The sequence below is a fragment of the Lithobates pipiens genome, unplaced genomic scaffold, assembly GCF_037356315.1.
Source record: "Lithobates pipiens isolate NorthernLeopardFrog02 unplaced genomic scaffold, aLitPip1_a1.2 Scaffold_18, whole genome shotgun sequence".
In the NCBI taxonomy this organism is placed as follows: domain Eukaryota; kingdom Metazoa; phylum Chordata; class Amphibia; order Anura; family Ranidae; genus Lithobates; species Lithobates pipiens.
The window spans coordinates 348,014,036-348,039,658 of NW_027507758.1; the positions used below are offsets into that span (position 1 = coordinate 348,014,036).

Sequence of the window (25,623 nt, forward strand, 5' to 3'; positions counted from 1 at the left end):
GAAAACAGGAGGTTACATGATCAATTTATAAAGTTTTTTTTTTTTATAAAATAACCCATTAAGATTAACAAAAAAAATAAAACCCACCACATAAACCAGTACTTTAAAATGAACCTGACCCACTCAAACAGCACTGAAGTGAATGGAAGTACCCGAGATTGTCCACAAATCAAGCCCGGTTGAGCCACTCCGATTATAAAACTCACTGTACATTGGAACTTTAAAGCAGTTCTCTCTGACAGAGTGGCCTGAAGATTGCATAAAAACACCCAATTCTATTTTCTGAAAGCAGACACCTGTAGAGACTAGTGGTATGTTAAACGCAAAAGGTCCAGGAAATTGAAAATTTCAGAAAAAATAAAACACGGAAAAAAAAAAAAAAAAAAAAAAAAACACATAATACAATAGATTTTAGGATACACAAATCAATACATTACCTCGTTTTTTGGTAAAAAAAAAATTAAAGATGAGGCGATATCCAACACGTCAAACTTTAAATTTGCGCTCACCCGTGAAATGGCAATATACTTTCTATACTTTCCATTGGTGATGCTTTAAACGCCCCCCAACAGCTCATCAGTTTAGCATTACGGAACTAGGAGCGTCTTCCCATTATGAACCGAGTACTGATTACGCAAAAGTATTCAGAATATTGTAAAATGGTGTTATTTTTCTAATGCGATTTCGGTTTATGCATGAAGGTCTATATTATTCTCCCACTCATTTCCTGTATATTTTAAAGCATTTTCCTGGGCTGAATGTATGCCTGTCGCTAGGCTGTTTAGTACATAATATCTATTCTTGTGTACCACATTGTTGTGTTCTTGCCATTGCATCACTGTATGGTAGCACTGGGACTCCTGAGACAGTGTATGCATTTTCTGCTGCAATGGTTTGATCCAATGATCAAATATTAGTTTTGCTCAGTACCCCTTTAAAATATCTAATTTTATCTCATCTCTTAGACCCCCTTTCACACTGGGGTGTTTTTCAGGCGCTCTTTTAAAAGCACCTGTGAAGCACTTGAAAGAAGCCTCATCTGCAATCCCAATGTGAAAGCCCAAGTGCTTTAAGAGCCCTTTCACAATGTCAGCGCCCGAAAAACGCTTGTAAAGTGCCGCTTAAACTAGCAGCGCTTTACCAGCGTTTTTTTCGAGCGCTATTAGGGTGCTTTTAACCCCTGCTAGTGGCCAAAGGGTTAAAAGCACCCACAAAATGCTGCTGCCAAAAGCACTTTGCATTGATTTCGATGGGAAGGGGTGCTTTAGGAGCGGTGTATTCACCACTCCAAAAGTACTGCAAAGAAGCTGCTTGCAGGACTTTTTTTTTTGATGCCCTGCCAGCGCAGCGCCTCAGTGTGAAAGCACTCGGGCTTTTACATTGGGATTGCAGTTGCGGCTTCTTTCAAGCGCTTTTTTTAAAACGCTAAAGCGCCTGAAAAACGCCCCAGTGTGAAAGGGGTCTTACGACTGCTAGACAGGTTTTTATTCCCTCCTTTCACACAGTCAGGTAGCCCAAGCGTACACCTCTGCAACATATGTGCAATGTCACCAAACAGGATTTTTAGAGCCATGTCTTTCAACTGTAGCAAGCCTTGATTTGAACGATATCTGGCTGGTGCTTTTCCACCTAACAAATGCCAGGTTTGGCTCTGTTGCGGATTGTAGGTTGTATTAACAATATCCCCCAGAAGCACCACTCAGCTTTACCTATTTGAGTGGTGCTTCAGCTTGGCTTAGGATTCGCCATGTAGCCACTGTAGCCAAGTATTTAAAGCAGCAAAAAAAAAAAAAAAAAAAAAAAAAAAAAAAAAGCTAAAAGTCCATGTGAATATTCTCTTCTGTGAACTTAAAAAAAAAATCATACAAAAGCATGCAGATGCAAAACACCTTTATTAGTTTAACCGCTTCCTGCCCTATAGCCGAATGACTGCTATAGAGCAGACGCTCTCGTCCGGGAGGCCGTCCCTGGACGTCCTCGTGTTTAGTTCCGCAATGCGCGCCACCGCGGGCGTGGATCGGGGACGTTTTGCGTTTGCCGTGTCCCCCGGAGACAGGCAAACACAGATCGCTGTAAAAGGGGCAATCACAGCGGCCATTTACAGCGCGATCGGCGTGTCCAATGGGAGATGATCTCATATGTAAACATATGAGATAATCTCTCAGCGCCGCCCTCCCTCCTCACACAGACAGTGTGTGAGAGGGGAGAGATGAACGGCTGCAGCGGCCGTAAGTTAGTTAAAAAAAATAAATAAAAAAAAGTGCCATCCTCCCCAGTGCCACCTGTTAGTGCCATCTGTCCCCAGTGCCACCTGTTAGTGACATTTGTCCCCAGTGCCACCTGTTAGTGACATTTGTCCCCAGTGCCACGTATAAGTGCCATCAGTGTCACCTATTATCAATGCCACGTATTAGTGCCACGTGTCATTGTCCTGGTGCTCCAGGGCCTTCAAAAGTGTAATAGGTAGTCAACAAGTTAGATGTGCAATTTATGCTCCTAGAACACCTGATGGCGCTCCCTGCATGTTGGGCCTCTCTATGTGGCCAGGCTGTGAAAAAGTCCCACACATGGGGTATTGTAATACTCAGGAGTAGCAAAATTTTTTTGGGGGTGTCATTTGTGGTATACACATTCCATGTGAGAAAAATAACCTATTACAATGACAATTTTGTGGGATAAAAATAAAAATCTTAATTTTGCAAAGAATTGTGGGGGAAAAAAAATGGCAACATCAAAAAGCTCACCATTCCCCTTACTAAATATCTTGGAATGTCTACTTTCCAAAAAGGGGTCATTTGGGGGGTATTTGTACTTTCCTGGCTTGTTCGGGTCACAAGAAGTGAGATAGGCCACCAGTACATCAGATGTGATCAATTTTGTATGATTCACACCACAGCTTGTAGACTCTCTAACTTTCACAAAGACCAAATAATATCCACTAATTTGGGTTATTTTTACCAAAGATATGTAGCAGTATAAATTGTGGCCAAAATTTATGAAAAAAAAAAAAAATAATAATAATAATAATAATTTGCATAATTTTGTTACAGAAACAAAGAAATATGCGTTTTTTTTTTTCAAAATTTTCGGTCTTTTTTCATTTATAGCGGAAAAAATAAAAACCCCAGGAGGTGATCAAATACCACCAAAAGAAAGCAATTTGTGGGAGAAAAAAAAAAAAAAAAAGGACAAAAAATTCATTTGGGTACAGTGTTGCATGACTGAGTAATTGTCATTCAAAGTGTGAGAGCACCGAAAGCTGAAAATTGGTCTGGGCAGGAAGGGTATTTAAGTGTCCAGTAAGCAAGTGGTTAAATTGCATATATACATACATGCACACACACAGGACCAAAAAGTAATCTGTAGTGCATACACTGTAGTAGAATTTCATATTAACCAATATATATTTTATGTTAGTCATTAATTTGCATATTTGATAATATAATTATTCATATTATATAGTAGTGGTCTTAATATTATTCAATAAGTAAAGCAATAGTTAATATACTATGTTTTCCATAGATTTAGAAAGTCATATATATATATATATATATATATATATATATATATATATAAAAAATAGTTTACTGGGTGAAAGTTCATTAGGAACTTTCAATTTTAGTTTTTAATGAGGCCCCTTTCACACATGTGGACCGTATGTCCGGATTTCATCCATCCGTTTGCGGATGAAATATGGACATACATATATCCCTATGGCAGGGCTCGACAAAACCCGGGCGCCAGGTCGCATTGGCGACTAGAATTAGCGACGGGCGCCTGGGGCAGCACAGCTGGGGGTATCCTGTCTCCGTGGACCCCCCCAGCGTGATTGCGTCGGGCCGCGCCGCCGGTAATTGAGCCCCCGGCTTTGAGGCCTTCTGTGATCCTATTCCTTCTGGAATCTGGTGCCCTCTTGTGGTGGCCGTTGGAATTACAACCATTAATGCTAATGGATCTCCTTCCATTTACTTAGAACACCTAAACATTACACACACACACACACACTTTTTTCTTTTTTATTCTAACACCCTAGAGAGTAAAATGGTGGTGGTTGCAATAATGTCTGTCACACCATATTTGCACAGCGTACTTACAAGCGCACTTTTTTTGGGGAAAAAATAATTTATTTAATAAAAAAAAAAATAAGACAACAGTAAAGTTAGCCCAATTTTTTTTTATATTGTGAAAGATAATGTTACGTCGAGTAAATTGATACCCAACATGTCATGCTTCAAAATTGCGCCCGCTCATGGAATGGCGACAAACTTTTACCCTTTAAAATCTCCATAGGCGACGTTTAAAAAAATTCTACAGGTTGCACGTTTTGAGTTACAGAGAAGGTCTAGGGCTAGAATTATTGCTCTTACTCTACCGATGGCAGCGATACCTCACATGTGTGGTTTGAACATCGCTTTCATATATGCGTTCGCTTCTGCACGCAAGCTTGGCGTGACAGGACGCATTTAAAAAAAAAAAATCTTTTTTCTTATTTTAACTTTTTTTTCACTGTTCTTTTAAAAAAAAAAAAAAAAAAAAAAAGTGTGTCACTTTTATTCCTATAACAAGGAATGTAAAAATCCCTTGTAATAGAAAAAAGCATGACAGGTCCTCTTATATATGAGATCTGGGGTCAGAGAGACCTCACATCTCATATTTACACTAAAATGCAATTAAAAAAAAAAAAATAGTCATTTGAAAAAAATAAAACAAATAAAATGTCCCTCTAATAGCTATGGGCAATGACTTGGAGACAGGTGAGGGGCTTGGGGCTATCTTCCCCTCACTCGTCTCCATGTCAGGCCAGGGACAGGTCCAGATCGCCGTCACGGACCTGGCTCCTAACTTTTTTAGCTGGCTCCTAGATTGCAAGCAAATTTGTCAACCCCTGCCCTATGGGATAGCGGGTGTCTGCGGATGAATATCCGCAGACAACCGATATCGTCCGCCTCCGCTATTGTCTGATTCTGCAGATGGAGGAAAATCCTATTTTTCTATCCGTCTGCAGAGCGGATCGGATGAACACGGACAGACGGCACGTGCTCATCCGATCCCCCATAGAGAAGAGCGGAGAGCTAACAGGGTGGTCCCGGCACAGTATGCCGGGACCACCATGTTATCCGCCAGCTCAGCGGGGACAAACAGAGCGATCCCCGCTGAGCAAGCGGATCATCACGGGGCGGATCATTACTGATCCGTCCCATGTGAAAGGGGCCTTAAGCGCCAATTAGAAAAGAAAAACTTGACAGCAGTTGATGGCTTGATAAAATCAGAACATCTTATACAGGTGGTTTAGAAATAATTATGTGGAATACGGGAAAGTTATGTACAGTACATTAAAGTGGAGGGCCACCCTAAAATAAAAAATGACATTAAATATTCTCAAAATTAAAATTGTGTTTTTTTTTGTTTTTGTTTTTTACCAACCTGAAACCATTGTTGCTAAGCAGTCTTCCCAATCTGCCTCTTCCGCTGTGTTTCCTCCTCTTTGGCGAGCGGCCCCATTGCCTTCTGGGACACACATGTCCCAGAAAACAGGCCATTCACAAAGCGTCACGCAACTCGCACATGCGCAGTAGGAAATGGGCAGTTAAGATGGAGGCACCGGCAATCGATCCGATGGACAGATCGGCCTTGGGTGGCCGACATCGCAGGCTCGCTGGACAGGCAAGTGTCTTTATTAAAAGTCAGCAGGTACAGTGTTTGTAGCTACCAACTTCAATAAAAAATGTGCCCGGACCACCACTTTAAGTTTGACAGGGTCAAACAAAGGTCTGCTTGTGCCCTCGTTAAAATACATTGAATAGGATAAAATATATATACACTTTTTTGTAAAATCCATATATGTATACATGCACATAGAATTGTATAGTAAGACATAAAACACATAATGGTGGGGTTATTTAAAGTTACATTTTCCCAAAGTTGTAAATCTGTCATCCTTGAAGTCTTATCAGGATAAGGAGGGTTTGATTTAACACAACTGGGGTGCCATACTGTCTCTACACAAGTGTTTTTAGTTGGACAAAGCCAGTTAAAAAAATAATAATAATAATAATAATAATAATAATAATAATAATAATAATAATAATAATAATAATAATAATAATAATAATAATAATAATAATAATAATAATAATAATAATAATAATAATAATAATAATAATAATAATAATAATAATAATAATAATAATAATCATCACTTTATTGAACATATAGGAATTCTGTGAATGAATAAGTTTGTCTGGTTACAGAACAGGTGTCAGATTTATGGATAGTTACATTGATGTAAATTTTAGCAGCCAAATCATATCTAGAAGAGATGGCCAAGATGAGGCTTGTAAAAAGGGTATATAAATGCAAGTTCTACAACTGTTAGACAAGTCAGATAGGAGCTCATAAGGCTGAACTCTGTATATGCTGCCCTATTGCGTGGGTCATAGGAGGTCAGAACCAATGGGCAAATATCTGTTCCTTTTGTTGTAACTTATCTCCTTGTAAGAGTCAAATAAAGATAACCTGCATCACTGAAGTCCTGCCTGGTTCGATACGTTATTCTACTTCAACACCTAGACTTGGAGAGTTCCACCACTGTAAAACACCATTAACAGAGGCCTTTTACCAGATGTGATGGACCATAAAATGGTTAAAAAGGATATGAAACGCCCTTTTAAAAAAAAAAAAATAAAAAAAAAAAAAAGGAGAAAAAAAATAATAAAACACCCCATGTCATGCTTGCCTCCCCTCTGCATTTGGTTTTGCAGAGTGGCCCCGATTTTCCTCTTCTGGGAGCTCCTCTTCTTGAGTGCCCTGTTCTCGCAACTTTCCCTCCCCCAGAGTCTTCTTACAGAGCAACACTACGTCCCCAAAAAAATAAATAAAAAAAAACAAACAAAAATAAAAAAAACCTCCACAGTGTTTCTACTTGCATTTAAAAATGCAAGTAGATGGAGTTTTTATTAAATACATTTTATACAGAGAGCACAATTTTGAATCCTTTTTTTTCCCCCCCCATGCGATTTGTCTGAATGCGGATCGGTATTAGAGGAGTATGTGCCAATATAAAAAAAACTCATGCAAAAGAGCACACAGTTGGACAACAGGAGCGCATGACCTTAATATGATTGAGGTAAAAAACACAATAAGGTGAGCGCATAATATAAGCAGCACTGGGTGATTGCATGCATCACAAAGAACAATTAGAGGGTGTTAAAATAAATCCAAGCTCACTACACAGCGATGGAGGACTTCTCTTTGTGATTGATATGTGGGCAATCACAAATAATTTATTAATTTTTTTACTCACTCATTGACGCTTAAAAAAGGAATGTTCCATTAATATTTTGTTTATTGGGGTTTGATTGCGTTACATTACATTGGAACATTCATCAAACTTCAAGACATTGTGAAAAGTTATGTTAAGCCCAAACTCAACGTCACCTCATCTCCAACAAATACAGAACATTGGAGAGTTGCCCAATAAACCTGGCAGCTATCAAGGCTTGGGAGATAGATGTGAGAGAAACCTTTGCTGAGCAGGCAGGTATGGGAACAAATATTAACAATTCAGAAAGTCTCGCTAAATGCGACAACACAGAAACAGATTTAAGGCGTTGGCTAGCTGGCATTGCACAGAACGCCTGTATTAACATGGACTTATCCACAAACATCAGATTGCGGCTGGAGATGTGTAGCAATATGCCCTCCTCTGTAGCACATTCGGTGGAGCTGCCCCAACTAAAATTCATGGCCAAGTCCAATACAAGTTTAAGTAATTTGCCTGGGATTTCTCTCCAGCCCAATACTTTCTCCAGCATTCGACAAGGATTGGCCACTCGTTCCATAAATCTCTTGCAATGCTCATGGTCAATGCAACAAGCATGTGCACACAATTTTTTTTTGGGGGGGGGGGGGGGGGGAAGCATGCAAGTTGTTTCAACACATAAAAACTTTTCGTAACCCCCTTCCCGACCAGCTGCCACAGGTTGGTTGCCCTGGGCGAAGCGACATAACTGTACATCGGTTCACCTTTTGACCACTAAGGTGGCATGCGCATCCGCAGCGCCACGCATGCACAATCTGTGTGCGATCCCGGTTCATTCAGGTGAGAGGAGAGATTGTGTGATCATACCAAGCATGAACACCAATCCCTCTCCTCCCCCAGTTAGAAAACACACTAGGGAGCAGTTAACCCCTTGATCGGCCCTAGTGTTAACCCCTTGCCTGCCAGTGACATTTATACAGTAATCCGTGCATTTTTTACAGCATTAATCGCTGTATAATAAATTGTCAATGGTCCCATTTGTCTGCCGCAATATTGCAGTCCTGAGATAGAGCACGCATCTGTCCCGCATGCAAGTGGATCCCTTGTTCTTGACACAAAGTTGATCTTGTTGTTGAACCTGGACGCAGAGATCTACATTCAGAACTCACCATCTTTGGCATATGACCATTCCCCTGAGACTAACTGACAGCGACCCAAGTAGTCCCCCCTGCCAGTTCTCTACCTCCGGAATGAAGATTGCCGATATGCATAGCACATGCTTCTCTGCCCAGATTAAGATCTAGTTTATTTCTTCCTGAGCTGCATGACTCCTGGTTCCTCCTTGGCGATTGATATCAAGCCACTGCCATGGCATTGTCAGACTGGATCCTGACAGGGCAACCTTGTAACCTGAGCGTCCAGGCTTTTAGGGCTAGATATGCCGCACAGATCTCCAAAATGTTGATGGGTAAGGTCCTCTCGGACTTGGACCACCTTCCCAGACTGAAAGACTGGCATCTGTTACCACTGTCCAGGCAACTGGTAAAAAGGATTTTCCTTTTTGCAGATTCTCAGGCATCAACCACCAACTGAGGCTCTGACACACTGTAGGAGACAGGTGCATCTGGAAAATACAACGTCTGGACCTTTTTGTTCCAGGCAGACATGATACTGTTTTGCAGCAGTCTCGAATGAATATACCCTCTTCTGGGTTGTATCTAGGACCAGACCCAAATACTCTAGTCTTCTTGCTGGTTTTAAAGAAGACTTCTCTAGGTTGAGGACCCAACCTAGGTATTCCAGGTAGTTGATTGTGGTGACCAAGTTTTGGTCCAAGCGGGCTACCGACCAAGAGCAGGTCAGCTAGATACGCTATTAGCGTTCTAGCCAGATTAAGATCCCAGGGTATAGGAGGAGCCAAGATCTTTGTAAACACCCGGAGGTGCAGTGGCTAGCCTGAAAGGCAGAGCTACAAACTGAAAATGGCTTCTACATTCGAAAATGCAGATATTTTTTGATGAGCGGGGGGGGGAAATCGGCACATGGAAGTACGTATCCTTGATGTCTATTAATGCCAAAAGTTCTTCTTGTAGGATAGAGACTACTGATCGTATTGAATCCATGCAAAAGGACCGTACCTTTAGGAATCGGTTTAGATCTTTGAGATCTAGAACAGGTCCGATATCTCCATTTGGCACCATGAAAAGGTTTGAATAAAATCCCAATCCCTGCTCTTGCGTGGGAACTACCACGATAACTTTTTGCGACAAAAGTGGCTCCAATGCTAGAAAGACTTTCTTTGGGTCTTTGGGGAATACTCTGAATTCTAGTTTGTAACCTAGAGTTATTGTGGAGACTACCGATTTGTCCTTAAAAAACTTCTTCCAGATCCTTGAAAACTTTAGCAATCTCCCCCCCTCCCCCCAACTCAAGCGAACAGGGGCACCCCTTCATATGGAGGCTTTAGCGTTTTGTCATGTAGACTTCCTCCCCCAGAGTTTCTTTTGTCTATGGGGTTGACTCTGAGATTTAACCTTTGAGCCTGAGGGAGGCCATTGCAAAAGCCTGGAAGATGATGCCCTGAAACTAGAGAAAGAGCCCGTTAAAAAGAAACTCCTTTTCTTGACTGGCAAAAGGGTGCTTTTCCCACTAGGAGATCCTTTGGATAGAATTGTCCAAATCCTTCCCAAACCTTGCACCACGAAAGGGAAACCACACCAGGAGTTTCTTACATGGTGATTCGGCTGACCAATTTTTCAACCATAAGATTCTATGCATATGTACCAAGCCTAAGGTGAGAGGTCTGGAGGATAGAATCTCTGATGGCATAAACAGCAAAACACAAAGCCGCTGGTAGATTGGCCAACCCCCGGGCTTGCTGTTCAGGTAAAACTTTGAGCACCTGTTTAACATGGTCTCTCAAGTATTGACAGACTCCAATTGCTGCCACTGCAGGTTGAGCTACTGAACCTGCCAAGGAGAAAAACGTTTAATAGGAATTCCAATTTTTTTATCAGTTGGATCCCTAAGCATCTGAGTGTTGTCAAGAGGACAAGTCAGGCTTTTATTTATTTACGGAGGATATGGTGGCGTCAATCGCCGGTATACCCCACATCTTAGTAAATTTTTCCTCCATAGGATAAAGTGTTGAAAACTTTTTAGGAGGAAAAAAAAATGTTTATCTTTTAATGTGTCTCATCCAGATCCTATAGGATTCCTCTCCTTTTTCGCCAGAGATAGACTGTTTGAGGGTCCTGGGTGGCAGAGGGGGACCTAGTATGTTTTCTTACACTGAGTGAAGATGCAATGAAGGCCACTAATCTCTCCTGGGGGGGGGGGGGGGGGGGGGAAGAGTCCTCAGAGCCTGGAGGGGCAGCCCTTTGAGCCCCTACTCGTCAGGGAATTTGTACCTCTTCTGCCCATAGTGCAAAGCAACAGAAGATAGGAGGCACCACAAAAAAACTGCCGCTGCTACCAAGACTTAGTCTGGTGCTTAAGTAAATGCTGCCTGTGAATACTTGTGTCCCCCACACTCACATGCACCCGTCTGCTCTGTCCCCCTCCATAAGCTGTGTGCCCTTTATAGCCTATGTAGACAGCGATGTGGGCGTCTAACCCCCCCTGCTCCAACCACCCCTTCCAGCACCCCCCCTGGTCTTTTTCAAAAATGAGCATTTCCCGCGTGAGCCGAGGCTCTGAACTCTTGAGCAAGCATAGAGGGGAGGCTGGGGTGGAGGAGAGAGAAGGGCCAGTGGATGTGAAGCTGCTGTAACGGCGGCAGGTGGTGCGGTATACTACGGCTCCCTGCTCAGGCTTACCTCAGCCCCCTAAGTAATGGGGGGGGCAATCCCTGAAGGAGAAACAGGGTCTAGCTCTCTAAAAAGAGAGCTAGACCCTGATAGTTTGATAGTTTGGCTGAGAGCACAACCAATGTGCAGTTAGCATTCCCAGCATGCCTTTTTTTAAACTGTTTAAATCCATGGGTTTTACTTCCACTTTAACCACTTGCTTACTGGGCACTTAAACCCCCCTCAGTCCCAGACCAATTTTCAGCTTTCAGCGCTGATGCACTTTGAATGACAATTGCGCGGGCATACAACACTGTACCTAAATGAAATTTTTATCATTTTTTTCCCACAAATAGAGCTTTCTTTTGGTAGTATTTAATCACAGCTGGGAGTTTTATTTTTTGCTAAACAAAAAAAGATGCAAAAAAAAAAAAAAAAAAAAAAATCATGTTTAATAGTTTTTGTTATAAAATTTTGCAAACGGGTCATTTTTCTCCTTCATTGAAGTGCGCTGATGAGGCGGCACTGATAGGCTGCACTGGTGGGCATGATGGGCTGCATTGGTGGACACTGATAGGCACAGATAAGGCGGCACTAATAGGCACAGATAAGGCGGCACAGATAGGTGGCACAGATGGGCACAGATAGGTGGCACAGATGGGCACGGATATGTGGCACAGATGGGCACGGATATGTGGCACAGATGGGCACGGATATGTGGCACTGATGGGCACGGATATGTGGCACTGGGGTGCAGCACCTTTGTTGAGGAAGATTGTGGGCACTGCTGGGTGGCACTGACGGGGGGGACACTAATTTTTTATTATGAATAGTTATGAGGGGGCAGGTGGGCACTGGCAGGGGGCAGGTGGGCACTGGCAGGGCTGGCCGTGATCGGCTTTTTTTTCTCTCCTCGCGCTGTCAGCGCGAGGAGGAATAATAGCCGATTACCGGCTCCGTTATATCACATGATCAGCTGTCATTGGCTGACAGCTGATCACGTGATAAGGGGGTCGGGATCGACCCCTTGCACGGATCGGTGATCAGGCGAGTCTCGTAGACTCGCCGATCAGAGCGCGCCGCGTGCGCCCCTCAGGGGGCGCGCAGGCCGCTCGTGCACGGGACTACGTCAATAGACGTAGTCCCGGAAAAGGAGATCCGCGCTGTAGCCGTCATTCGGCTATAGCGCGGGTCTCAAGTGGTTAAGGAAACTGCAACTCATTTATAACATTTGTTGTCATCAGGAGTTCTTTTTTCTGGATTTTTGGTTGATATTTTGTCTCCATCATTTAAAATACACCTATGAAAAAAACTATAGACCCTTCATTTCTTTGTAAGTGGGAAAACGTAAAAAAATCTGCAGGGCATCAAATAGTTATTTTCCTCACTGTAACAGAAGCCAATATCCAGCACCTACTGTACAAGAGGTTGTACAAAATGATCCAAAACATACCTCAAAAAGTTTTCACAGTCCCCAAAACAGGAAAAAAAATTATATAAATATCAAGCATGCTATGTATGCAATAAAAACAATTTCCCACAAGAAAAAGGATAAAAAAAAAAAAAAAAATCCCAAAAGCAAGGAACAGGTTATCAGGCTAAAGGAACAGTTTGAGGTACCGATTATACATCTGTCTATAATATGAAAGTGTTCAGGTTCAATTTTAATAGAATTTATAAGCAATGCAGCGAATATTTGAAAGCATCTAGAAATAAATAGAAACAGAAAATAAATGTGTTTTTGCATATTCTATACCTACCAATTAAAGCTTGAAAGAGGTTACTCTGAAAGATGCCAATGACCCGTTCAATAGATTTCCTGAGTTGTTTGTCCTCCGTTTGATTAAGTTTGGTGCGATATTCTTCTAGGAGGTCCAAAGCACGTTGAGTATCTACAACAAAAGAAAACATTGCTTTTTAAATACATGCCATCAGCTGCTTACAGGTTAGTTAATCCAATTTCTACAGTGCTTGATATCCAACATCAAAAAAGGTACGCTTTAAAATGGTGCTCCAAGTAAAACCATCCAAATACATTTGGACCATTTTATCTCCAAAAATGTATATACTTCCAAGTCCTGAGATTTGCCATTTTGCTACACTGCACAGGCAAAAAGACTATTCGATTTCAGCTGCTTGCTCGCACTGCCAATTGTATCACCAGTGACAAAACATGCAATGCAAACATCTATAGACTGCGATCGAAAGGTGATGTCAACACCCCATAACCTGGACAGCAGCAGGGGTGGTATTTAATAGAACTGACCCTCTGTAGCTCGACCCTGCAGGGGTTCGGTTCCAATAAATACCCCCCTGCTGTCCAGAACCTGTGTGCTCCCTTTCACTTCCCCTCCTGCCAGTCCCTTCAGGATGGAGGGGGGTGGGTTTACCAGTCATTAACAAGATCTTTTGGTAGCATGTCAGAGTTAAAAAAAAAAATTTAAGAATAATATATATCTCTATCTATCTCACAATGAGTATATTAGCCATCAGCCAACACACACACGTTGGCAAAGAAAGTGGTTGGTTCCCACGAAATGCCGTACGTCAGCTCCTTTAAAAGCTATAGCAGGCACGCACACGTGCCCGATGCTTGTGGCCGAGATCGCCGCCAGCCACCCGTGATCTCGGGCACGAGAGCCAGAACAGGGATTTGGGTGTGTAGACACAGAAATAAACGTTCTGATAGAAGAGACAGATCTGCTGTTTATATTTTTGGTTGCAACATGACAAAAATGTGGAAAATTTCAAGGGGTATAAATACTTTTTCAAGACACTGTACAACATTTTAAAACTGGCAGATTTTTTAAAATACAGGCAGAAAAAAGCCAGGAGCCCAACATTTTTTTAAAAATACATGCACATATTTGAACGATTTTGTATTCCTTATAGGTTCACGATTATCTAGGCTATTTTACCAATATTAGACAAATGTAAGGGCTCGTTCACCCCATGTGTCCTGACTTCCAATAATCTGCAAATATCAAAGGCTCAACACAAGGACAGAGAAACAATTTGTTTTTTTACATGTCCTGTTCACACCGCAACACTGTTGAGAAGGGTTGCAGCGCAAAGTGTAAAAGTGCATTTGTTGCATTTTTTTCTCACCACACCTTACTGCACCACTCCACTGTACTACAGAGTTGAATGAAATATTTGACATTTCATTAAACTTTTAGGAGAAAAGAAGGTAAAACAGTGCCTTTGGTTTTAACAATGAAAGGCACCAGCCTCCACTGCTGATACGCATCAGACAGTCTACAAACTAGCGTGCGGACTGGTGTAAATGAGCCCTATATGCAATATTTTGGGGAAAAGTTTCATGGCAACAGGTGTCCCTATTGGAAGATATAAACCCATTCACACCATATGCATTGGGCTGCACCAGGCAGCCTTGCCCAACAAAGTCCCAATGCATAAACAAAGTAATCTCTCTTAAGGGCCGGTTCACACTGCAGGCGAGGCGAGGCGACACCGACTTGCCTCGCCGCGACCTCAGCGGCAACTTGCAGATGACTTCTGTATAGAAGTCAATGCAAGTCGCCCCGAGGTCGCCCAGAAGTAGTACAGGAACCTTTTTTCTGAGTCGGAGCGACTCGAGTCGCTCCTCTCAGAACGGTTCCATTGTACAGAACGGGGGCGACTTGTCACACTGCGGCAAGGCGAGTCGCGTCGCCTCGCATCGCCCGCAGTGTGAACCGGCCCTTAGTCTTATTTGTTTAGGTCAGGGGTTGACAAATTTGCTTGGAATCTAGGAGCCAGCTTAAAAAGTTAGGAGCCAGGTCCGTGACGGCGATCCGGACCTGTCCCTGGCCTGACATGGAGACGAGTGAGGGGAAGATAGCAGCGCCGTCGCCGCCCCCCCCCCCCCCCCCCCCGTCTCCAAGTCATTGCCCATAGCTCTTAGAGGGACATTTTATTTATTTTTTTCAAATGACAATTTTTTTTAAATTGCATTTTAGTGTAAATATGAGATCCGAGGTCTCTCTGACCCCAGATCTCATATTTAAGAGGACCTGTCATGCTTTTTCTATTACAAGGGATTTTTACATTCCTTGTAATAAGAATAAAAGTGACACAACATTTTTTTTAAAAGAACAGTGGAAAAAAAAAAAAAGTTAAAATAAGCAGAAATTTTTTTTTTTTAAACGCGCCCTGTCCTGCCCGCATATAAAATCGGTGTTCGAACCACACATAGGAGGTAGCGCCGTGATCGGTAGAGCGAGAGCAATAATTCTAGCCCCAGACCTCCTCTGTAACTCAAAACGTGCAACCTGTAGAATTTTTTTAAACGTCGCCTATGGAGATTTTAAAGGGTAAAAGTTTGTCGCCATTCCATGAGTGGGTGCAATTTTGAAGCGTGACATGTTGGGTATCAATTTACTCGGCGTAACATTATCTTTCACAATATAAAAAATAATTGGGCTAACTTTACTGTTGTCTTATTTTTTTATTAACTAAATTATTTTTCCCAACAAAAGTGCGCTTGTAAGTCCGCTGCACAAATACGGTGTGACAGACAGTATTGCAACAACCACCATTTTATTCTCTAGGGTGTTAGAATAAAAAATATATAAAATGTTTAGGGGGTTCTAAATAAAGGGAAGAGGCAGAGGAAACTTCATTAGCATTGCTGGTTTGTCATACCAACAGCGACCACAAGAGGGCGCCAGATTCCATAAGGAATCATAGGACCGCAGAAGGCCTCAAAGCCGCGGCCTAAATTTTCGGCCGCCGGCGGAACGGCCCGACGCGATCACGCTGGGGGGGTCCACAGAGACAGGATACCCCCAGCTGTGCTGCCCCAGGCGCGAGGTCGCTATTTCTAGTCGCCAATGCGACCTGGCGCCCGGGTTTTGTCGAGCCCTGGTTTAGGTCACACCATGGTGATGCACTGGCAAGTGCGGGGGGGGGGGATGCATCACACAACATACCAATGTGAAGCAATGCATAAAGAAGAATTAAGTGTAACTTTGACATTTGAAGAAAGCAACAAAAAAAAGGGGGGGGGGGGGTAAACAACCTAATGCCAACAACCCATCACAGCACACATCAGTTACCTGGTAATATTGCATTCTGCCAAATTGAACGGGCCTTTCCCAAGTTCCCCATCATATCCTGTTCCAGTGACAACTACAAAATATTAAAAGGAGTACCAAGATGGGCGTTGCAGGCAGCCTTTCCTTTCACGGCATTGCAGTGCCTGCCCATAAATGCCTCCAGTCAGTGCAACCTATAATCTTATCAGTGCTGCATATCAGTGCCACCTAATCTGTGCTGTGCTCTGAAAACTATCACGACATAAAAAAAATTTTTTTTTTTTTTAAAGTATTGGTACTTAAAGTGGCATCGGAACAACCCTAGCTATGTAGCATGAAGGTGTATATTCTGCAATATCTACATTTTTTTTGGTAAACGTATTCAATAAATCCAAGCTCTGCATTGATGGCATTCACAGAATTTCACAGTAACCTTGACATAAAACTAGGGTTGCGCCGAAACTAGTATCGGTGCTGATACCGAGTATTTGCACGAGTATCGGTATTCGTGCAAATTCACCAACACTTTCAGGCTTGGTTCTTTGAGCTGTCAGTGGGTCTCCCCTGTTGACAGCTGAAGTGTTAAGCCTCATGCACACGAGACGCAGATGAAACCTCTGTTAAAAAAAAGCTGAAACGCGCGTTTAGAAACGCGCGTTTTGCCGCGTTTGCATGCCGCGTTTAGACGCGTTTAGACGCGTTTAGACGCGTTTGCGTTTAAACGCGTTTATAAAGATAACATCATGTAGACCCTCCCCAAGCTCTCAAAGCATTTTTTTTAACTATTTCTGCTATTTTGATCAGAGTGAGCAGCAGCAGCATAGAGAGCAGTTGTACACTTGCATTTGCCGTGTCACTTGCCACGGCACCTGCCACAAGTTGTGGATTGTCCACTTGCCACGTCACTTGCCACAAGTTGGGGATTGTCCACTTGCCACATCACCTGCCACGTCACCTGCCACAAATTGTGGATTGTCCACTTGCCACGTCACTTGCCACATCACCTGCCACGTCACTTGCCACGAGATGTGGATTGTCCACTTTCCACATCATCTGCCATGCCACCTGCCACAAGCTGTGGATTGTCCACTTGCCATGTCACCAGCCACATCACCTGCCACAAGTTGTGGATTGTCACGTGACTTGCCACATCACCTGCCACGTCACTTGCCACATCACCTGCCACAAGTTGTGGATTGTCTACTTGCCGCGTCACTTGCCACATCACCTGCCACGTCACTTACCACGTCACCAGCCACAAGTTGTGGATTGTTCACTTGCCACGTCACCTGCCACGTCACCTGCCACAAGTTGTGGATTGTCCACTTGCCACGTCACTTGCCACAAGCTGTGGATTGTCCACTTGCCACATCACTTGCCACGTCACCTGCCACGTCACTTGCCACGTCACCTGCCACAAGTTGTGGATTGTCCACTTGCCACGTCACTTGCCACAAGCTGTGGATTGTCCACTTGCCACATCACTTGCCACGTCACCTGCCACGTCACTTGCCACGTCACCTGCCACAAGTTGTGGATTGTCCACTTGCCACGTCACTTGCCACAAGCTGTGGATTGTCCACTTGCCACATCACTTGCCACGTCACCTGCCACGTCACTTGCCACGTCACCTGCCACAAGTTTTGGATTGTCCATTTGCCACGTCACTTGCCACGTCAGCTGCCACGTCACTTGCCACGAGATGTGGATTGTCCACTTTCCATGTCATCTGCCATGCCACCTGCCACAAGCTGTGGATTGTCCACTTGCCACAAGCTGTGGATTGTCCACTTGCCACATCACTTGCCACGTCACCTGCCACGTCACTTGCCACGTCACCTGCCACAAGTTTTGGATTGTCCACTTGCCACGTCACTTGCCACGTCAGCTGCCACGTCACTTGCCACGAGATGTGGATTGTCCACTTTCCACGTCATCTGCCATGCCACCTGCCACAAGCTGTGGATTGTCCACTTGCCACGTCACCAGCCACATCACCTGCCACAAGTTGTGGATTGTCCACTTGCCACGTGACTTGCCACATCACCTGCCACGTCACTTGCCACATCACCTGCCACAAGTTGTGGATTGTCTACTTGCCGCGTCACTTGCCACATCACCTGCCACGTCACTTGCCACGTCACCTGCCACAAGTTGTGGATTGTTCACTTGCCACGTCACCTGCCACGTCACCTGCCACAAGTTGTAGATTGTCCACTTGCCACGTCACTTGCCACAAGCTGTGGATTGTCCACTTGCCACATCACTTGCCACGTCACCTGCCACGTCACTTGCCACGTCACCTGCCACAAGTTTTGGATTGTCCACTTGCCATGTCACTTGCCACGTCAGCTGCCACGTCACTTGCCACATCACCTGCCACATCACCTGCCACAAGTTGTGGATTGTCCACTTGCCACGTCACTTGCCACATCACCTGCCACGTCACTTGCCACGAGATGTGGATTGTCCACTTGCCATGTCACTTGCCACGTCACCTGCCACGTCACTTGCCACGTCACCTGCCACGTCACTTGCCACAAGATGTGGATTGTCCACTTGTCACATCACCTGCCACATCACTTGCCACATCACCTGCCACGTCACCTGCCACAAGTTGTGGATTGTCCACTTGCCACGTCACTTGCCACATCACCTGCCACGTCACTTGCCACAAGATGTGGATTGTCCACTTTCCACGTCACCTGCCATGCCATCTGCCACAAGTTGTGGATTGTCCACTTACCACGTCACCAGCCACATCACCTGCCACAAGTTGTGGATTGTCCACTTGCCACACCACTTTCCACGTCACCTGCCACGTCACCTGCCACAAGATGTGGATTGTCCACTTGCCACGTCACCAGCCACATCACCTGCCACAAGTTGTGGATTGTCCACTTGCCACGTCCCTTGCCACGTCCCCTGCCACGTCACCTGCCACAAGTGTATTGTCCACTTGCCACATCACCTGCCACAAGTTGTGGATTGTCCACTCGCCACGTCACTTGCCACATCACCTGCCACAAGTGGATTGTCCACTTGCCACGTCACTTGCCACGTCCCCTGCCACAAGTGGATTGTCCACTTGCCATGTCACTTGCCACGTCCCCTGCCACAAGTGGATTGTCCACTTGCCACGTCACTTGCCACGTCACCTGCCACAAGTTATGGATTGTCCACTTGCCACGTCACATGCCAGTCACCTGCCACAAGTTGTTGATTTTCCACTTGCCACATCACCTGCCAAGTCAATTGCCGCGTCACCTGCCAGGTCACTTGCCACGTCACTTGCCACAAGTTGTGGATTGTCCACTTTCCACGTCACTTGCCACTTCACCTGCCACGTCACTTGCCACAAGTTGTGGATTGTCCACTTGCCACATCACTTGCCACCTGCCATGTCACTTGCCACAAGTTGTGGATTGTCCACTTGCCACGTCACTTGCCACAAGTTGTGGATTGTCCACTTGCAATTGCAATTGTTTAAAATATTTTTCTAATGGTTTTTCATCATTTGCAATCATTTTTGAGATTTTTAATGTAAAAAAAAAGGTCACCTTTAAAAACGCATATAAACGCAAACGCGGCTAAACGCGGGTGCCGCGTTTAGCCGCGTTTAGCCGCGTTTAGCCGCGTTTTGCGTCTGAAACGCAGAAATTTTTGTTTCTGAACGCATTTTTTTGCTTCTGGAAAAACGAGATTAAACGCAACTGCATATAAACGCAAAAAAACGAGACTGTGTGCATGGACACATAGGATAACATTGAATGAGTTCAGGTGCAGTTGAAAAAACTGTCCAACTGCATCTGAACGCGCGTTTAACTGCGTCTCGTGTGCATGAGGCCTTACAGACGTTTGCTAACTAGAGTGGTCAAAAAAAGCAGCCAGCAATGTTTATTAACACCACCAAAATAAAAAGAAACAGTTTACTTTTGTATCTTTATTTGCAGATCAAAAGGGATGAACAAATGTTCCTGTTTAACCCCTTATTAACTCTTAATTTACTCTAATCAGTCTTAATGAACTCCCCATTTGTCTCCGTTTAATTATTATTTTCTTAAATTTTGTTTTGGTTTACGTCTATTTTATAAATGATAAAAAAACAAAAAAAAAAAAAAAACCCACACACAACTTTGTACTGGTAGTTGTTAGAAAAAAAATAAATAAAAATGGTATCAGTGCATCCCTAGGTAAAACAAAGTTCATGAATATTCCTTTATCACATTGTTTTGCAAATCTATGTACACTACAAACTGTATGATTGATTCAGTTACGATATTGCTGTTTTACTAACCCGACAGCTTATTCTAAATGGGAAACGTTCATTTTGTTTGCAAATATTAAAGATTCTAACTACCAGCAAGAATAAGCACTCGCATTTAAAAAGCACCAGTCATTTCAGATCCATCATGGCAGCGCCTGTTAGCAGACATTCACTCACCTGCTGCCACTTCCCTCACCTTGTTGCGTCACTGCCACATCACCAGCCATTCCATTAAAATGAATGGGACAGTCCGTCAACAGCGGATCAGAGGAGGAGCCACTGTGGGACAGTTGATCTTAAAAATTATGATTCAGGCTAGGTTCACATTGCTGAGATGTGGGAACGCTGCGAATCCACGGTGGGTTCCCGCATCGCATGTCTCCCAGCGGCAGTTCACACTGCCCTATGCGAACTGCTGGGAGCGTCAGTTAAAAGTTAATGACACCTCCAAATCAGTTGGCATATCGCAGTGCGATCTGCAAACTCGGACAGGAATCGGATCGCATGGTGTGAACACCCATGTGATACGATTCTGCTGCGGACCAAAAAAAGGGTCCTGTACGAATTTGGGCCGGATGCGATGCAAATTCAGCCATACTATCTGTATGGCTGAAATCGCACCGCACAGAGATTGCATGTGATTTGCACTACAGTGCAGTGCGAATCATGGACATTACAGCAGTGTGAACCTAGCCTTAAATCAAATCCACCCTGGCGACAATGAAAATTGCACCTGAACCATGCTCAAAATAACATGCAACTCTTTAAAAAAAAAAAAAACAAAAAAAAAAAACACTGCAGCCGGCCAGCACATTTGTAAACCAGCTCCATTAAAAAGGCTGCAGCTTCACATGTCGCGTGAATCAGATGTGGTTCAAAACGCGCATATATGTGAACCAGGTTTAAAGGCGAGGTTACAATCTGTGGAGTTGAAGGTATCGGTTTTAGTATGCTATACTACGAGTAAAATGCCTCTGTGTTAATGGAGAATTTTTACAGCATTTGCGGTGCAGTTTTTAAAGGACATGTGACTCAAAAACGTCACCAAAAACACTTAGTAGGGCGTTACCGATGCAGTTTCCATTCATTTCAATGGGGAGGAGCGTTACTTTTTTTTGTTGTTTTTTATTAACTTCCCAAACATGCTCCAAAAAAAATGCTACAAGCAAGATTTTTTTTCCGCTGCAACAGAAGCGCATATTCTCACTGTAAACGCATTTACTGATTTTAAAATGAAGCATTTTGAGTATTTCAAGCATTTTTTTAGAACGCAAAAGTGCTGTGAAAGCAGCCAATTATTTTCATAGAAAACAAACGAGACATTACAAACATGTTATATTTACCCACTCTGGTGCAGTGGCTTTGCACAGAGCAGCCCTGATCCTCCTCCTTCTCAAGTCCCTCCCTCCTGTTCAGTGACCCCTACAGCAAGCAGTTTGCTATGGGGGAACCCAAGCTGAGTCACATCTCCTTGTGTCCATTCAGACACTGAGCCCCGGCCCTGCCCCCTCTTGCTCCTGCTGGCTGACTGACTGCAGTGGGAGCCAATGGCACTGCTGCTGTTTCTCAGCCAAATCACAAGGAAGAGTCTCGGATGACCAAGACACTCGTGGACAGAGATGGGGCTCAGGTAAGTATTAGGGGGACTGAAGGCTTTTTATCCTAAAGTGGTTGTAAACCCACATGGGGGGGGGACCTGCAAGACAAAAAGGCATAATGAGCTAGTGTGCATCTCTCACCTGAGATTGAAGCCCCCACTGCGGTGCCCATACACAGCACCAGCCTGCGACAATTCTCCCCGGATTTCTGGGTATCGCAGCTCCGGCGCTGTGAATGGCCAGAGCCGTGGGTAACTGCAGATACAGGGGATGTCTCCTAAACCGTGCAGGTTTAGGAGATATCTGGGGTAGCTACAGGTAAGCCTTATTATAGGCTTACCTGTAGCAAAAAGTGGATTGTAAGGGTTTACAACCACTTTAATGCATCAGGATAAAAAAAAAAAAAAAAACACACCAAACCCTTCTGCCTTCATAATCCCTTTAATGCTTATTATTGACATCGGTAAAACACTACTTTAAGGCCGGGTTCACATGTGTGGCTGGAGAGTCCTGCCTGGGGTTCTGGGCATTTAGGTTTACCGTCTCAGTTGCGATTCAAGTCTGACTTTTTGCCCGACTTCGCACCTGAAAGACCCAACAATGCACAGGATCCTTTTGCAATCAGCACCACCACCGCCCCGGATCAATGCGAACCGGCTCCATTGAGAGCTGGTCACAACAGCACGTCATGCAAACTGGATGTGATGAAAACCACATCCAATTCGAATATGTGAACCCAGCCATAGTCCCAAGGGAGACTTTGTCCTAAAATACCATCCCACAACTGTGAACCAGGTTGTGGCAAGGTCCCATTGCACCCAATGGGTGGGTTTGACTGGCTGTGACGTGTGCTCCTCACAGATAACAGGCACAGAGAGGTAGAATCTCCTCAGTGGGGGGTCGCAGATGGCAATAAAAATCTGGAGCAAGGTTCTAACCTTTCCTGCTACATCCAAAACCACAGCGACAAATCACACTTACAATCCAATCATAGTACCAAGCTTTCAATGAGAACCAGATGTACTCAGAAATCATTGTCCCTGGATTGCCATGAAAGCCTACTGATGACAGCCTGGCCTGCCACATACATTCCAGCATGGGACAGCACTACTAAGTTAGTTTATCAGCAGACATAAAGGGAGGTGGAGGAGTGCTCATCATTACTGCCTCTACCATGGTCGTACACAATATACTGACACACACCTTGCTTCCTGACAGGCATGGTGCCACCCCCGATCAGCACACACACCAACAGGCTGCCGGGACGATGAGCTCGCCAAGCCCCGAGAACCTCAGACTCCACCACACAATACTGGGACGCTTCTTCCAAAGTGGCCCACCTCCCGAAGCAGGATACCGAAAGTCCCCCCCACCGCGAGGTAATGAGAAAGTCCTGTGCAGTGCTGGCTGCGTCCCCCGGGACTGTTCCACGCACTGTAGAAGGGAGGCTCCCAAGTCCTGTGTATAGTGTGAGAAGAGGGCTCGGGCTGTCCTCGGAGGTCCTCTCAGCGGGGGAGGGGAGGAGGACACTCAGACACAAACTTGTTGGAAAGGGGGGCGGCGATAGAAGTTGCCGTCTCCTCCTCGGCTGTCCGGATCACTGACAATCCCGGCTGGGGGATGACGAGAAAAAAAGTTCTAGTGTCCGCTACGGCTGTCTCGGCTCTGTCCCTCTCCGGGCGCCTCTTTTCCTTTCACTTCTTCTCCTTTTCGCCTCTCTTTCTGTCAGCTCCTCCGTCTTGCTCCCCCTCCCGCCTACTTCTCCTCTTTCACCTCCCTCCGCCTCCTCCTCTCCTCAAGCCCTCGGAAATCCCAAACTTTACTCCAAAATGGCGCCCCGGAGCTTGCTGGAGCACGTCACGTGACCGCCCCCTTTTCAGAGCCAGCTCCGTCTCCGCCAATCAGGAGTGAGCCTCGCCGGGCGGCAGCGCCAGCTTCTACCTTGGCAGGAGAGGAGAGCTCCGAGTAGACGGCGCTTTCTTAAAGGGGTAAAGGTGAGCGGGGTGGGGTCCGCCCTCACACCTTCTGCTGGACTGAGGGAACACACGGCAGGCGGGCTGTGTGAGGAGAAAGAGAGCGATGTTCCTGGGAACTTCTAAGAGGGATAAACCGGAGTTCTGTATGTCCTCAGAAAGCCTCAGAGTCCCAACATAAGCAACAACGCCTCATGCCGCGTACACACGAACGGTTTTCCCGTCTGAATAAACTCCATAGGTTTTTCAGAAGGAGTTCCGCTGAAACTGTCTTGCATACACACGATCACACCGAAGTCTGATCGTTAAGAACGCGGTGACCTAACGGGACTAGAAAAAGGAAGTTCAGTAGCTTCGTCTCGTTCTTCAAAGCATACAGCATTTTTGGTCCATCGGAACAGCATACAGACGAGCGGTTTTCCCGATAGGAATTGGTTCCGCTGAGGCATACACACGATCGGAATATACGTTGAAAAGATTCCGTCTGACTTTTTCTGTCAGACATTCCACTTGTGTGTACACGGAGATAGAGTCCCAACATAAGCAAACAACACCTCAGAGTCCCAACATAAGCAACAACGCCTCATGCCACGTACACACGACCGTTTTTTCAGACGGAGTTCCACTGAAACTGTCTTGCGTACGCACAATCACACCAAAGTCCGATCGTTAAGAATGTAGTGACTTACAACGGGACGAGAAAAAGGAAGTTCAGTAGCCAGTAGCTTCCGTCTCGTACTTGCTTCAGAGCGTGTGTCGTTTTTGGTCCGTCGGAACAGCATACAGACGAGCGGTTTTCCCGATAGGAATTGGTTCCGCTGAGGCATACACACGATCTGAATATATGATGAAAAGATTCCATCTGACTTTTTCTGTCAGACATTCCGCTTGTGTGTACGCAGAATTAGAGTCCCAACATAAGCAACAACGCCTCAGAGTCCCAACATAAGCAACAATACCTCAGAGTTCCAACATAAGTCATTCCTTCTAGGAGACGTCCACGCTGCCTGCTTCACACCAATGAAGGTTGCGGTTGATGTGTTTTCCAGTTGTATTTTTAATTTTTTTTACGCATTTTTGGGCGGCATTTGTTGTCATGAGAAACCAGCAGAAATGCATCAAAGACACAAGTGCTGCGTTTTTTTGATGCATTTCCACTCACTTTTACATTGAAGTATATGGAAGCAAAAACGCAACCTGCTGCGTGGAAAAGAGTGCCTGACCCTTTCCCAAAAAAAAAAAAAAACGTACCGATGGAAAGCGCACAGATGTGAACGTGACCCATATGAAACCATGTTAAAGGGACTGTAGTACCTTTCTGCAAAACTGAAAATGTTGGTTCATAGCAGAACACACGAGAACGCCAATGTATTGTTAGCCTAGCGGTTCATGTGTTTTTGAGGCCCGTTTTCCAGCATGTTCTGTGTTTTGGTTGTTTTTTGTTTTTTATGTAGATGCACCAAAATGTCAGAGGGTGAAACATAAAGGTGTTTTTGACATTTTGCTGATAGAGTAAAGGGTGCTGATAATGCACCGAAAATGCACACGATTTTACCACAATGACTTCTGGTGTGTTTGTCATAGGTCATGTGATTCAGATAACACATTAAAATTGTAACACGTTATGTTATTGATGCGTTCTTGCTGCATTTTCAATGCATTTCAACAGGGACTTTTAACACCACAAGGGAAGCACA

At 44.5% G+C, this 25,623-nt stretch overlaps 1 protein-coding gene across 15 annotated transcripts in view; it reads right to left on the reverse strand.

Annotated features, from left to right (window-relative positions):
* Positions 1–23,789, reverse strand: part of DLG1 (discs large MAGUK scaffold protein 1) — a 530,809-nt gene extending 507,020 nt beyond the window's left edge. For 10 of the 15 annotated variants that reach the window (XM_077487446.1, XM_077487445.1, XM_077487443.1 and 7 more), the window contains exons 1-2: positions 23,157–23,788; positions 12,810–12,941 (exon numbers count right to left, since the gene is read on the reverse strand). In XM_077487446.1, the coding sequence (XP_077343572.1) occupies positions 12,810–12,941; positions 23,157–23,175 (151 nt within the window). In that variant the 5' untranslated portion in view covers positions 23,176–23,788. Of the gene's footprint in view, positions 1–12,809; positions 12,942–23,156 lie in introns of all 15 variants that reach the window. The other 5 variants (XM_077487456.1, XM_077487444.1, XM_077487440.1 and 2 more) reach the window with 1 other exon arrangement.
* Between the last annotated feature and the right edge of the window lie 1,834 nt (positions 23,790–25,623).